Genomic DNA, 13,653 nt, shown 5'->3' with positions numbered 1-13,653 from the left:
CTTCTGTTAAAATCAAGAATTCAAGTATGGTGTGGTCACTTTTCCCCAGAGTTCCCGTAACTGCCATTTCATCCACCAAATCTTCTCTATTGGTTAGAATCAAGTCCAGGATAGCTGATCCTCTAGTTGCTTCCTCCACTTTCTGTAGGAGAAAGCTATCTCCAACACAAGTCAGGAATTTCTTGGCGGGGCCATGTTTGGCAGAATTTGTCTCCCAACAGATATTGGGGTAATTGAAGTCCTCCATTACTACTACATCATGCCTCCTCGAAACATTTGCAATTTGCTTTTCAAAAGTTACATTTTCGTCTTCTCCTTGATTGGGTGGTCAGTAGTAGACTCCAAGCACCACATTCCTTTTATTACTTGCCCTATTAACTTTAATCAGTCATTACCATCAGGTTTATGTCTCCCTCCCCCTTTAGGATTCAGTTTAAAGCCCTCCTGATGAACTTTTCCATGCTGTGGCCACTCTTCCCAGTCCTTGTGAGATGCAACCCATCACTTGCCAGCAGTCCATCTCCCAGAAAGCATAGCCTATGGTCCCAGAATCGAAATCTCTCACGTTGGCACCACCTTCATAGCTATTCATTCACACGAAGTATTTTTCTTTCCCTTTCTACTCCTCTTCTAAGTACTGGAAGGATGGATGAAAAAACTATCTGGGCCCCAAAGTCCTTGAGTTTCCCTCCTAGAGCTTCAAAATCTGATATGATTTTTTCATAGCTCCATTTGGCAGTATCATTTGTTCCCACATGGATGAGGAGAAAGGGATACCTGTCGGTGGGCTTGATGAGTGATGGCAGCCCTTCCGTCACATCTCTAATCTGTCCTCCTGGTAGACAGCATACTTGGCGAGTCCACAGAACTTCTCGGCATACTTGGGTTTTGATCCCATGCAGTAGGGGCTCTCCCACTACTAGTACTCTTCTCTTCTTGTTGTGGGGTGTGGTTTCCTTGCCCCTGCATGATTGTGCTTCAGCCTCTTGCCTGTTGTCGCACGGGGTCTCCTGTAATTCTTCCACCGCAGGCTGTCCTCTAGTCTCATCCTTGAATGGTTGAAAGTGGTTCCATAGTTCTACTGGTGAAGGGTATCTTCTAGCTCTTCTGCTCCTGTCACCCTTTCCCACAGAGTTTCCTCCACTTTGTTGTTCCTTTCCAAAGCAGTCTCCTCTTCTGCTACCACATGCTGTTGTTCTTCCACCTCCACTTCTCTTTGCTGCTGTTGTTCCAGCGTTCTGTCTAAGAACTCTTCATCTTCTCTTATAGTCCTCCGTGTGGCCCCCTGCCATTCCAGGCCTCTCACTTTTTCTTCCAACAGTACAACGAGCTTGCACTTGTTGCACGTGCATGCCATGTTGTTCTCAGGCAAGAAAATGAACATGGCACACACCTTGCAGGTTACAACCACTGGAGTATCCTTCCCGTTCATACTCTCTTCTACCTTTTGTTTCTTTCTAACTACTTGTTTTGGAGTGGCCTGTGCTTTGTTCTGTCCTCCTTCAAAGTAAACTTGAGAGTCCCACTGATATGCGGTGCACTGTACAAGGAGAATTAGTAATTTTTTTAATTTTTATTTATTTTGGGGGGGGGACCTCCCCCTTGGCCTCCCCTATCAAACTCCTTTGTCAAACTCTTGTTTGCTGTCCCTGTTCACTCGCTCTGTTCGCTCACTCTATGAAAGCTGGCTTGCTTGTATCTCCTCTCCTGTGGACCAGCTGAGACAGCTCCCTCCACTCTGCTCAGTTAGGAGTCAGGAAACAGAATGAAGGTCCCAGCACACACAGCTGCTGCTTGTTGCCCTCAGCAGTTCTCAGGCCACGCCCTTAAGCCAATAGCTATCAGGCCACACCCCTTCGAATCAAGCTGCTATGGAGACCTTCAGAGCACATGGCTTAGAGCACACGGCTTCACAGCCCTCTTGGCCTTTTCCTCACTACAGCTCCTTTGTCAAACTCCTGTTTGCTCTCCCTCTTCGCTCGCTGTGTTCACTCACTCTCTGAAAGCTGGCTTGCTTGTATCTCCTCTCCTGTGGACCAGCTGAGACAGCTCCCTTTGCTCTATTCAGTTAGGAGTCAGGAAACAATCTACCATGTTTTTCTGTGTCTCTCCACCAGGAGGAAATGGCAGAGCTGAAGGCACAGCTGTACTTGCTAGAAAAAGAGAAGAAAGCCCTTGAGCTGAAGCTGAGCAGTCGAGAAGCTCAAGAGCAGGCATACCTGGTCCACATTGAGCACCTGAAATCAGAAGTGGAAGAACAAAACGAACAGAGAATGAGGTCACTAAGCTCATCTAGTACCACCAGCAAAGACAAGTCAAGTAAGGTGAGGTGCTGTCGTAGGTCTTCGGATGATAGCTAATTAGAACCTCTGTGTTCAGAAGCAGTATCTCTCTAAATACCTGTTGCTGGGGAAGGTCTGTTCCCTTTATGCCCTGCTAGTGGACTTCCCACATCTGGCTGGCTACTGTCAGAAATGAAATACTAGTCTAAATGGACGCCATGGTCTGATCCAGCAGGGCTCTCCTTACATGTATATGTTTCCTTTTACAGACACATCCGTTTATTTAATTCCAGCGTGCCAACCATTACTACCCGCTACCTTTATCCTGACTCTACTGCAGGTGTGAAATGTTGACAGGCGAAATATGTTGACCTGTCCATGGTGGCTGAGGAGGAAGGGACTTCAATTCATCCACAGCCAGCGTGAAAAAGGAAGGAGATATCACTCTGCCCCTCCTCTGGCAGCCTGTTGCATTTCCATGTTGGCTGGGGAGGAAGGAGAGTTAGAACAGTTTTTCACTTCTTTTGCAACCTGCTGCAAAGACCCTTGTGGGTTGTATAGCTGCAGCTAGCAGCCACAGTGGGTTTGAAAAACTGAAACAACATGGATGTTTGGATGGGCAAACTAGGTTTTGAGTGCTAATACCTTTTTTGCAAAGCAAAATTTGCAAATTTAAGCCAGAAGGGTTTAAATCAGATAGGGGATGGCAGGGAGAGAACATCAGAAGATGCCTTGTACTGAAGCAGACCACTGGTCCATCTAGCTCAGTATAATCTACACTGACAAGCAGCAGCAGTCCAAGGATTCAGACAGGTGTTCCTGTCAGCTCTATTGTGGATTTATATATATATGTTTTTGTACCGATTTATGTGATTTTATTGTATATACCTTCTGTTGTACACCACCCAGAGAGCTATGCTAGTGGGGCGGTATAAAAATCTAACAAATAAATAAATAAAATAAATCTGGGGAAGCTAGGGATTGATCCTCTGACCTTCTACTGGGCCACGCCCCTTCCTCAACAGAAGGGAGTGCTCCTGCTCACCAATGGCTCTGCCCACAACCAGCTCCAGCCCCTCACACAGCTGGCATGCAAGTACTGCTGAGGTAGATATGGCCCTCTACAGAAAAATAAAATCCTCACTGTTGCCAACTGAGCATCCTTGGAAATGATTTCATTATATTTATAGAAGGGAGAAAGTAACTCTTGAAGTATAATTCTCTGCTCCCCTCGTTCCTGTTACCCTCTGTTAAGGGGAATATGGCAAGAAAAGAAACCTTGAGGAAGAATTGTCCTTGGGACATAATGGTGCCTGATGGCACTAGGACATTCCAGAACCCTTGCAAACAAGCTGACACTCTCACTGCACAACAGCCTCCCACGACTGCTGGAACCACAGGTACAACTGGCGCAGTGGAGGTACAAGAACATAACATAAGAAGAGCCTGCTGGATAAAGCCAGTGGCCCATCTAGTCCAGCATCCTGCTCTCACAGCGGCCAACTAGTTGCCACATCTCATCCCATGAGCCAGGCAGGAAGTGGGAGTTGCTTTGTTTCACTGACAAGTCTCTAAAGTTTAAGGCAACTTGGGAACTGTCAGTAAATTGTGGTTTTTAATCAAAAGCTGAAGCACACTCAAAGCCATCAGAGTCACGAGTGAAAGAGGTGGGAGACCCGGACACCTATTTTTAAGACAGTGGCAGCATAAGAAAGGAAGTCTAATCATGGACTGCTATTTGCTGGTGCTGTAATCAGGAGCAGAACACTATACAACATGCTGTTGCATTTTGTATATTTGCCTCTATATGTAGCAGGAAGTACCATACATTGATTGATTGATTGATTAATATCCCGCCCTTCCTCCCAGCAGGAGCCCAGGGTTGCAAACAAAAGCACTAAAAACTTTAAAACATCATAAAAACAAACTTTCAAACATATTAAAACAAAACATCTTTAAAAACGTTTCTTAAAAAAAGTTTTCAAAACATCATTGAAGATTAAAAACATTTTTAAAAAAGGTTTAAGAACATATTAAAAAGCAGTTCCAACACAGACACAGACTGATAGGTCTCAACTTGAAAGGCTTGTTGAAAGACAAAGGTCTTCAATAGGCGCTGAAAAGTTAACAGAGATGGCACCTGTCTAATATTTAAGGGGAGGGAATTCCACAGGGTAGGTGCCACCACACTAAAGGTCCGTTTCCTATGTTGTGCAGAATGGACCTCCTGATAAGATGGTATCTGTAGGAGGCCCTCACCGGCAGAGCACAATGATCAACTGGGTATATAAGGAGTAAGACGGTCATTCAGGTATCCTGGTCCCAAGCTGTATACGGCTTTGTGCACCAAAACTAGAACCTTGAACTTGGCCCGGTAGCAAATGGGCAGCCAGTGCAATTCTTTCAGCAGCAGGGTGACATGTTGACGACACCCTGCCCCAGTGAGCAGTCTCACCGCCGCATTTTGCATCAGCTGCAGCTTCCAGACCAAACTCAAGGGCAGCCCCACATAGGGTGCATTACAGTAATCTAGCCTGGAGGTTACCAGTGCGTGGACAACAGTGGTCAGGCTATCCCTCTCCAGAAACGGCCGCCTGTCTTACCAGCCGAAGCTGGTAAAAGGCACTCCTAGCCACTGAGGTCACCTGGGCCTCTACCAACAAAGATGTATCCAGGAGCACCCCCAGACTATGAACCTGCTCTTTCAGAGGGAGTACAACCCCATCCAAAGCAGGCATAGAACAAAAACATAGAACAAAAAGGTCCCAACAGCTGAAATATTAACATCTTAATGTCACACAATTTAAAAAATCCATTTTGAATGCACAATTGCTCATGACTTTTTAAAATAAGATAATATATTAATAATTCTGCAGCTTTTATGAGGTGAGGGTGTTGGGCAATGGGCAAACCAAGTATCTTTTATCAAGGGCAAAGATTGCTAAGGCTTTCCGAAAATTACACCCCATCGCCACCATTAGCCCCAAACACTTGAGGATAACTGAGCACCCTAGCTTGGGGCTGCTGGGACTATAACATCTCAGCTCCTGAAGCTTGCACATATGTGCACTGTTTGAGCCATAGCAGGGGGTGGAGGCAGGGCATTCCAGCCAGGCCACATCCCCTGGGCCTGGGCCTACCTTTGCCATCTTGTGCCAGATGTGTCAGCATTTCCTTTATTCCTTGCTCCTGCCACTGCTGATGTTTGAACTGGGGAAAAGGAAGTGCTGTCCAGAGAGCTTTTGTGTGTGCATGCATGTGTGTGTGTGTGTGTGTTGCTAGACTGTTGTCTTCTGCCAAGATAACACCATCTTATCCCAAAGCAGCCATCCCACCAAGAGATGAAAGAGCATTTTTGAAGGCCCTTCTTCCATCTCAGTTCAAAGGTCAGTGATGGTAGCAACAAAGAGGAAGAGGTGAAGATACAGTAGGGCCCCACTCATACGGCAGGTTCCGTTCCGGACCCCCGCTGTAAAGAGGAAATCGCCATAAAGCGAAACCCATTGACGATAATGGGACGCGTCACGTGAAAATGACGTCAAAGTGGCGCACGATGGAAAAAAACCTCTGTAAAAACAGAACAAGCGCCTTAATGCGGGGACTTTCCTTAATTGAAAGCTGCCACATTAGCGAATCACTGTAAAGCGGGGCCCTACTGTAAGTGGATTGCAAGAAGTGGAGAGAGAGGAGTGGAGGATAGCAACAAGAGTGGGATGGGGAGAGAGAGAGAATGAAGTATGGCTGTGGGGAGCATAAACAGGTACGCATGTGTGAGTATCAGTCAAATACATGAATACAGAGCGACAGTGCTATGTTAATGGTATGCGTGGGCAATGTGAACAGAAATGCATGGGAGTGAATGGGAAATGACCAGCAAGACAGTATTGCAAATGATTAAAAATATGTCTGAGTTTTTGACAACCCTTGCTTGCCATGCTTTATTTTGCAGGAATGCACAGATGGCACCACAGGATCGTTAACGCTAACTGAGGTGAAACCCTACAGTGAAAGTGAACTGACTACAGAACTAGCAAATGCTGTTAGGCGGTAAGCAAAATTTCTGCTTTCATGTAGAGAGAGAGATGTGATATTATTCTGGCTTTTAATCAGTCAAATGATAAGTAGTCACATCTTTGCATTTCTAGTGTTTTCTAAGAATACCTTTTCTCTTTTACTTTTCTGTAATGCTCATCAACACAGTCCCTTAGGTTTCTTCAAATCTCTATAGATAGGGAACTTAGTTATTGTTGCTAATTCCCATATCACACATGAGAAGCCAGAGGCATAAGAATAGCTAGCTGAGTTAATGAAAGACCACCAGGCAGACACATAGCAAATCTGGGAATAGCATTTTGATCTTGTATCATGTGTCACCTCCGTGAGATTAAACCCCTGCATGAATAAGCTTCCTAATAGTAGTACAAGAAGTAACTAAAGATAAGGAGTATGTCAACAGTGCAATAGGTATGAAGGAGTCCACATGGCCTCATCCACTTACACAAAGCATTGAGGATTGCCACAAACAGCAATCTCTTTTCATGTACCACCCCTTCTGATTATTTTGTTCATTAGTTTAAAAAGAAGAATAGAATAGCATCTACTCATCTTCTCTTCAGTACTGATTGAGCTATTTCATAAAAAGTGAATAATGCAATATAAATTTTAAAAGCCACAAGCTTAAAAAACAAGTAGCTGAATTATTACAGCAAATACAAAATAATAATAATTTTGTAAACAAGCCAGACATAGAACAGTGTTCCTGTTTGCCAGCAGCACTTCTGATAAACTCTTATCAGATAATATATGAAGTTATAAAACTGTTTAACAAATATAAAAGTAACAATTTACACAAGCTTGAGACTATTCACCCAAGAGCTTTTAAAGGACTCAAAATATTAAGTTGCTGAGCTATTGAATAAAATATATAATGTATCACTAAAATACATTATCCAATCTGGACCATTATCCAATCTGACACCAGTTTTTAAATAATGGATCCAGAAAATTACAGACCTGTCAGCCTAAGTTCCTTCCCAGATAAATTGGTGAAAGTGTGGTTAAGGGAGACTCGTTAAACACAGGGTGAAGAAAGTCATAATATAAAAGTGGGTTTGGAGCACATTCTTCAACTTGCATGTTGAAGAAGAAGAGACTGTTGTGGAGAGCAACACCAAAGCGGAGGAAGCTCCATGGAAAAGGGTGACAGGAGCTAGAAGGCACCCTTCACCGGTGGAACTATGGAACCACTTGAAGGGACTTGATGGGAGTAGAGGACAGTCTGCAGGGGAAGAATTACAGGAGACCCCAAGCGACAGCCAGTGAGAGGCTGAAGCTCAGTGAAGCAGAGGCAATGTAAGCATGCTCCACAACAAGAACAGTAGTGGTGGTGGGAGACTCCCTACTGCATGGAAATGAAACCAAAGAAGATCCATGAATTCGCCAGGTATGCTGTCTCCCTGGAGGACGGATTAGAGATGTGATGGAAAGGTTACCATCACTCATAAAGCCCACTGACAGATATCCCTTTCTTCTCATCCATGTGGGAACAAATGATACTTCCAAGCAGAGCTACAAAGAAATCATATTAGACTTTGAAGCTCTGGGAAGGAAATTCAAGGACCTTGGAGCCCAGATAGTTTTCTCATCCATCTTTCCAGTAAGTAGAAGTGGAGTAGAAAAGGAAAGAAATACTCTGGGTGAATGACTGGCTACAAAGGTGGTGCCAACGTGAGAGATTTGGATTCTGGGACCACAGGCTATGCTTCCTGGAAAATGGACTGCTGGCAAGTGATGGATGCACCTTACAAAGACTGGGAAGAATGTGTTTGGCCACAGCATGGAGAACTTCATCAGGAGAGGTTTAAACTGAAACCTAAGGTGAGGGAAATGTAAACTTGGCGATAATGGCTAACAAAGGCTTGTGCACAGCAAGGAGAATTGAGGGAACAGCTCTAATGGGGCCCAGTAATAGTCTTCATATAAATATAGGAAAGAAGCCAGGCCATAAATCACATGGTATTCAGTGTCAGGATGAACTTGAACTCTTAATACAGGAGAGTAAATATGACTTGATAGGTATAACTGAAACTTGGAGGGATGACTCCCATGACTGGAATGCAGAAATTGAAGGATAAAGTTCTTCGAAAAGAACAGAAGAAATAGAAAGAGAAATACATATCCCTGCACAGAAATACAGGAGGATGAGCTTGGTAGCTCCACCGAGAGTAACTGGATTAAAATAAATGGGGCAAGGAACAAAAGGAATATGATAGTTGGAGTCTACTACGGAACACCAAATCAAGGAGAAGATGAGGATGAAACTTTTGCAAAGCACATTGGCAAATGTTTCAAGGAGGCATGATGTAGTAGTAATGTGGGACTTCAATCACCCCAATATCTGTTGGGACACAAATTCTGCCAAACACGGCCCCCCAAGAAATTCCTGACTTGTGTTGGAGATAACGTTCTCCTACAGAAAGTGGAGGAAGCAACTAGAGGATCAGCTATCCTTGACTTGATTCTAACCAATAGAGAAGATTTGGTGGATGAAATGGCAGTTACGGGAACTCTGGGGAAAAGTGACCACACCATACTTGAATTCTTGATTTTAACAGAAGCAAAAGCTGAGAGTAGCCATACGCGCACCCTGGACTTCAGGAAAGCTGATTTTAATAAACTCAGAACAATTGTAAGTACCATTCCATGGCAAGCCACGCTAATGAGAAAAGGAGTCCAAGATGGGTGGGAGTTTCTAAAAAAGGACATTCTAAAAGCGCAATGGCAAGCAATTCCAACAAGGAAAAAAGGGGGGAAACAGCAGAAGAAGCCAGTGTGGCTTCACAAAAAGCTTAGAGATGACCTGAAAACAAAAAAGGACACATTCAGGAAGTGGAAAGAAGACCAGGCCACAAAGGAAGAGTACAGGCAGGTATCACAGAATTGCAGGGATGTCGTCAGGAAGGCTGAAGCCAAGAATGAGCTGAGGTTAGTGAAAGATGTCAAATGTAGCAAAAAAAGCTTTCTTCGGGTACATCTATAGTAAAAGACAAAGAAACGGCAGTACAACTACTCGGTGAGGATGGCAAAATGATAACAGATGACAAAGAAAAAACAGAAGTGCTCAATTCCTACTTTGGCTCAGTCTTTTTCCAAAAGAGGGTCTATGACCCTCCTGGGAAACATGAAGGGGCGGAATTCCAGCTTGAAATGGATAGACAAATGATCAAGGAATACCTAATCACTTTGAATGAGTTCAGAGTTCTAGGGCCCAATGAACTGCATCCTGGAGTATTGAAGGAACTGGCTGAAGAACCTTCGGAATCACTGTCTATTATTTTTGTGGAATCATGGAGGATGGGTGAAGAATCAGATGACAAGAGGAGGGCTAATGTTTTCCCTGTCTTCAAAAAAGCAGAACCTGGGAACTACAGAACAGTCAGCCTGACATCAATCCCTGGGAAAATTCTAGAGCAGACTATAAAGCGGTCAGTCTGTAAGCACCTTGAAAACAATGCAGTGATTGCTAGGAGCCAACATGGATTTATCAAGAACAAATCCTGACAGACTAATCTGATCTCATTTTTTGATTAGGTAACCTCGCTGGTAGACTGTGGGAATGCTGTGGACATAATATTTCTCGACTTCAGCGAAGCTTTTGACAAAGTGTTCCATGATATTCTGATTAGGAAGCTAGCTAAAAAATTATTTATTTATTATGTGATTTATATACCGCCCTTCCTCCCAGCAGAAATCCAGGGCGGCAAATTATGACTTGGATGAGGAGGTGCTGGGAATGCTTATCAAATTTGCAGATGATACAAAATTGGGAGGGATAGCTAATATCCTGGAGGAAAGAAACAAACTTCAAAGTGATCTTGCTGGCTGGAGCATTGGGCTGAAAAGAAAATAATTAAATTTAACAGGGATAAGTGCAAAGTTCTACAGACAGGAAAAAGAAACCAAATGCACAGTTATAAAATGAGGAATACTTGGCTTAGCAACACTACATGCGATAATGATTTTGGGATTGTTGTTGATCACAAGCTGACTATGAGCCAACAGTGTGATGTGGCTGCAAAAAAGGCAAATGCTGTTTTAGGCTGCATTAACAGAAGTATAGTTTCCAAATCGTGTGAAGTATTCGTTCCCCTCTGCTCAGCACTGGTTAGGCTTCATCTTGAGTTCTGCGTCCAGGAGGCAGACAAACTGGAGCGGGTTCAGATGAGGGCAGCGAGGATGGTCAGGGGACTAGAAGCAAAGCCGTATGAGAAGAGACTGAAAGGACTGGGCATGTTTAGCCTTGAGAAGAGATGACTGAGGGGAGATATGATAGCATTCTTCAAATACTTGAAAGATTGCCACACTGAGGAGGGCCAGGAACTCTTCTCAATCATCCCGGAGTGCAGGGCATGGAATAATGGGCTCAAATTACAGGAAGCCAGATTTCAACTTAACATCAGGAAAAACATCCTAACTGTTAGAGCGGTATGACAATGGAACCAATTACCTAGGGAGGTGGTGGGCTCTCCAACACTGGAGACATTCAAGAGGCAGCTGGACAAGCCACCTGTCAGGTATGCTTTAATTTCGATTCCTGCATTGAACAGGGGATTGGACTCAATGGCCTTATAGGCTCCTTCCAACTCTACAATTCTATGATTCTATGAACCCTGCAGCTAGATCATCTTCATAAACAAATGGTTGGATGTGTCAACTAGCAAGTGCAACTTGAGCACAAGCCCATCAGTCTTACTGCTCCTGCATTCACTGATGATGCCACCTCCAGCTGGTGAAGGTTAACAAAATGCCGCTTCGCTGGGTACCTAAGATGGAAGCTGTGACTGCCGCATCCAGCCACTCTGGGTCCCTAGCCACCTGGAAAAGGGAGATCTGGCCACAAGGGAGTGTACCCCTCTCTTGCACCCTACCACTCTCCATTTGATGCTCTTTCTGCCACCAGATAAGGAATTAAATAGTTTAAGAAGGCCACCCCTTATCGCACAACCTCCAAATTTCACTGGCATCTCTCTGAAGCCTCTTGAGGTACCACAGTATAATGGCTTCAAGCTTGGGTGGTTAAAATAAATAGAGACCACGGCAGGTTTATGAACAAATGTATTTGTTTGTCTCTTTGTTTATTAATTATTTGATTTATATCCCGCCCTTCCTCCCAGCAGGAGCCCAGGGTGGCAAACAGAAGTGCTAAGAACACTTTAAAACATCATAAAGATAGACCTTAAAATACACCAAAACAAAACAACTTTAAAAACATTTTTTTAAAAAAGCTTTTAAAACATCTTTAAAAAAGGGTTTAAAAGCATATTGTTTAAAAAAAACATATTAAAAAGCAATTCCAACACAGACTGGGATAGGTCCCAGCTTAAAAGGCTTGTTGAAAGAGGAAAGTTTTCAAAAGGTGCCGAAAAGATAACAGAGATACCGCCTGCCTAATATTTAAGGGGAGGGAATTCCACAGGGTAGGTGCCACCACACTAACGGTCCATTTCCTATGTTGTGCGGAATGGACCTCCTGATAAGATGGTATCTGCAGGAGGCCCTCGCCTCATTGCGCAATGATCAACTGTAAGACCTGCTCTTTCAGAGGGAGTACGACCCCATCCAAAGCAGGCAACTGACCAATTATCCGAACTCGGGAACCACCAACCCACAGTGCCTCTGTCTTGCTAGGATTCAGACTCAGTTTATTGGCCCTCGTCCAGCCCACCACCGAGTCCAGGCAGCGGTCAAGGGCTTGCACAGCGTCTCCCGATTCAGTAATCTCAGTAATGCACACCAAATTGGCACCTTCATCCACAATCAAATCATGGATGAGAGTAGTCTTATTGTATACCGATCTGGCGTTAAACAACACACACAGGTCAGTGGGCACAGCAGATGAGCCACGAGGAACCCATTCATGAGAGGAGTGGCAGCAAGGAATAAGGCGCAGATAGCCTTGAAGAGTTTACTAAAAGAGAAAGAAAAATATGGGACTTGAGGAAAGATATGCCATACAGGAAAAAAAATCAAAAATTTCAGAGCAAAATAACAAAATAGAGTAACACACCATCTACTTGTCCTTGTCTAAGACACTTGCCTAAACTCACCAAACTGTTCCTATATTATTATTTTTTGCTTATCTCCCAGGCTTACCAAGCTTTTCCTTATCATGTTGAGATCTACCTTGGTCTAAAGGTTTGTTGTCTGAGGAGGCCCACCTTGAACTAAAAAACTCCAGGATGGCTACTACTTCCTTGTCAATCATATGTCCCACCCCAGTAGGTCACAGAATGTCCTGAATGGTCTAGACTAGGCTGTGACTTTTCCACACACATGCAGTGGTAGTTACACTCACTGCCTTGGTAGTTGTGCTCTCAGGCCAGATCATGTGATCAGCCAGAGCATGTGATTTAACCCTATAATCCCAGATAAGCAAACAAGTAAAAACATGCATTCCCATAAAAAGCCATAGTCCAGATTAACAGTCCAAGACAGCTAAATCCACTTCCTTCACAGAAGTAGTTTCACTTTCTCCTGTCTCAGGCACCCAGCAGCAGTGGCTGGGGGGGCAAAACAGGTTGGCTTGAACCACCTTTTGTTTTCCTGGTATGTTCATCTGACTAAAAGTGGGTTTACAAGCTTTTTGAATGTACTTTAAGATTCCTGTTTATGTTACATCTATATGTAGAACAAATATCCTGAGAGAGTGTCAGTATGCTACCTTCATCATCATCATTCTGGAATTCTTGGGGGTACCAAAAAACAATGCTCAGTAAACATTGCATGCTTGGCTTTTCAAAAATCTTTTGTATTTATTTATTTATTAGATTTATATCCCGCCCTTCCTCCCAATAGGAGCCCAGGGCGGCAAACAAAAGCACTAAAAACACTTTAAAACATCATAAAAGCAGACTTCAAAATCTATTAAAACACAACAACCATTAAAAACATATTAAAACAAAACATATTTAAATACATCTTTAAAAAGCTTTTAAAACATTTTAAGGGTTTACAAATATATTAAAAGGCAATATTTATTTATTTACAAACACAGGAGCCCCCGTTGAGTAGATTAAGCCTCCCAAATTGCAGACAAACAGGTCCACTGCCTCAAAGCAGAGCAATGTAGGATTTTAAAAAAAATTAATTGGAGCTTTTAACGGTTACAAATATTCACAGCTCCATAGACAACAGTTTGGACCGCCTCACTTCTTGCCCATGGACCTTCTTGGAGGAAGGCAACCTCCATGTGCCAGTCAGATGTATGTATTCAGCCAGGGAACCTTAAAGATCATGCTCAATCTTGTTATGCTGCCATCTGTTGAATTACTCAATTACATCTTTTGTCAACTAAGTGAAAGTGAAACTTCAA

The 13,653-nt window shown here is 43.5% G+C and overlaps 1 protein-coding gene across 5 annotated transcripts in view; it reads left to right on the top strand.

Moving 5' to 3' along the window:
* The window catches only part of MCC (MCC regulator of WNT signaling pathway), a 387,038-nt gene that overhangs the window by 353,019 nt on the left and 20,366 nt on the right, over window positions 1-13,653 (top strand). For all 5 annotated transcript variants that reach the window (XM_061624167.1, XM_061624176.1, XM_061624184.1 and 2 more), the window contains 2 exons: window positions 2,118-2,324; window positions 6,232-6,329. In XM_061624167.1, the coding sequence (XP_061480151.1) occupies window positions 2,118-2,324; window positions 6,232-6,329 (305 nt within the window). The remainder of the gene's footprint in view (window positions 1-2,117; window positions 2,325-6,231; window positions 6,330-13,653) is intronic.

Source organism: Rhineura floridana, chromosome 1 (genome assembly GCF_030035675.1).
Source record: "Rhineura floridana isolate rRhiFlo1 chromosome 1, rRhiFlo1.hap2, whole genome shotgun sequence".
Taxonomy (NCBI): Eukaryota; Metazoa; Chordata; class Lepidosauria; order Squamata; family Rhineuridae; genus Rhineura; species Rhineura floridana.
Note: the sequence above shows the minus strand (reverse complement) of the source record. Positions and strands in the feature narration are given on the sequence as shown.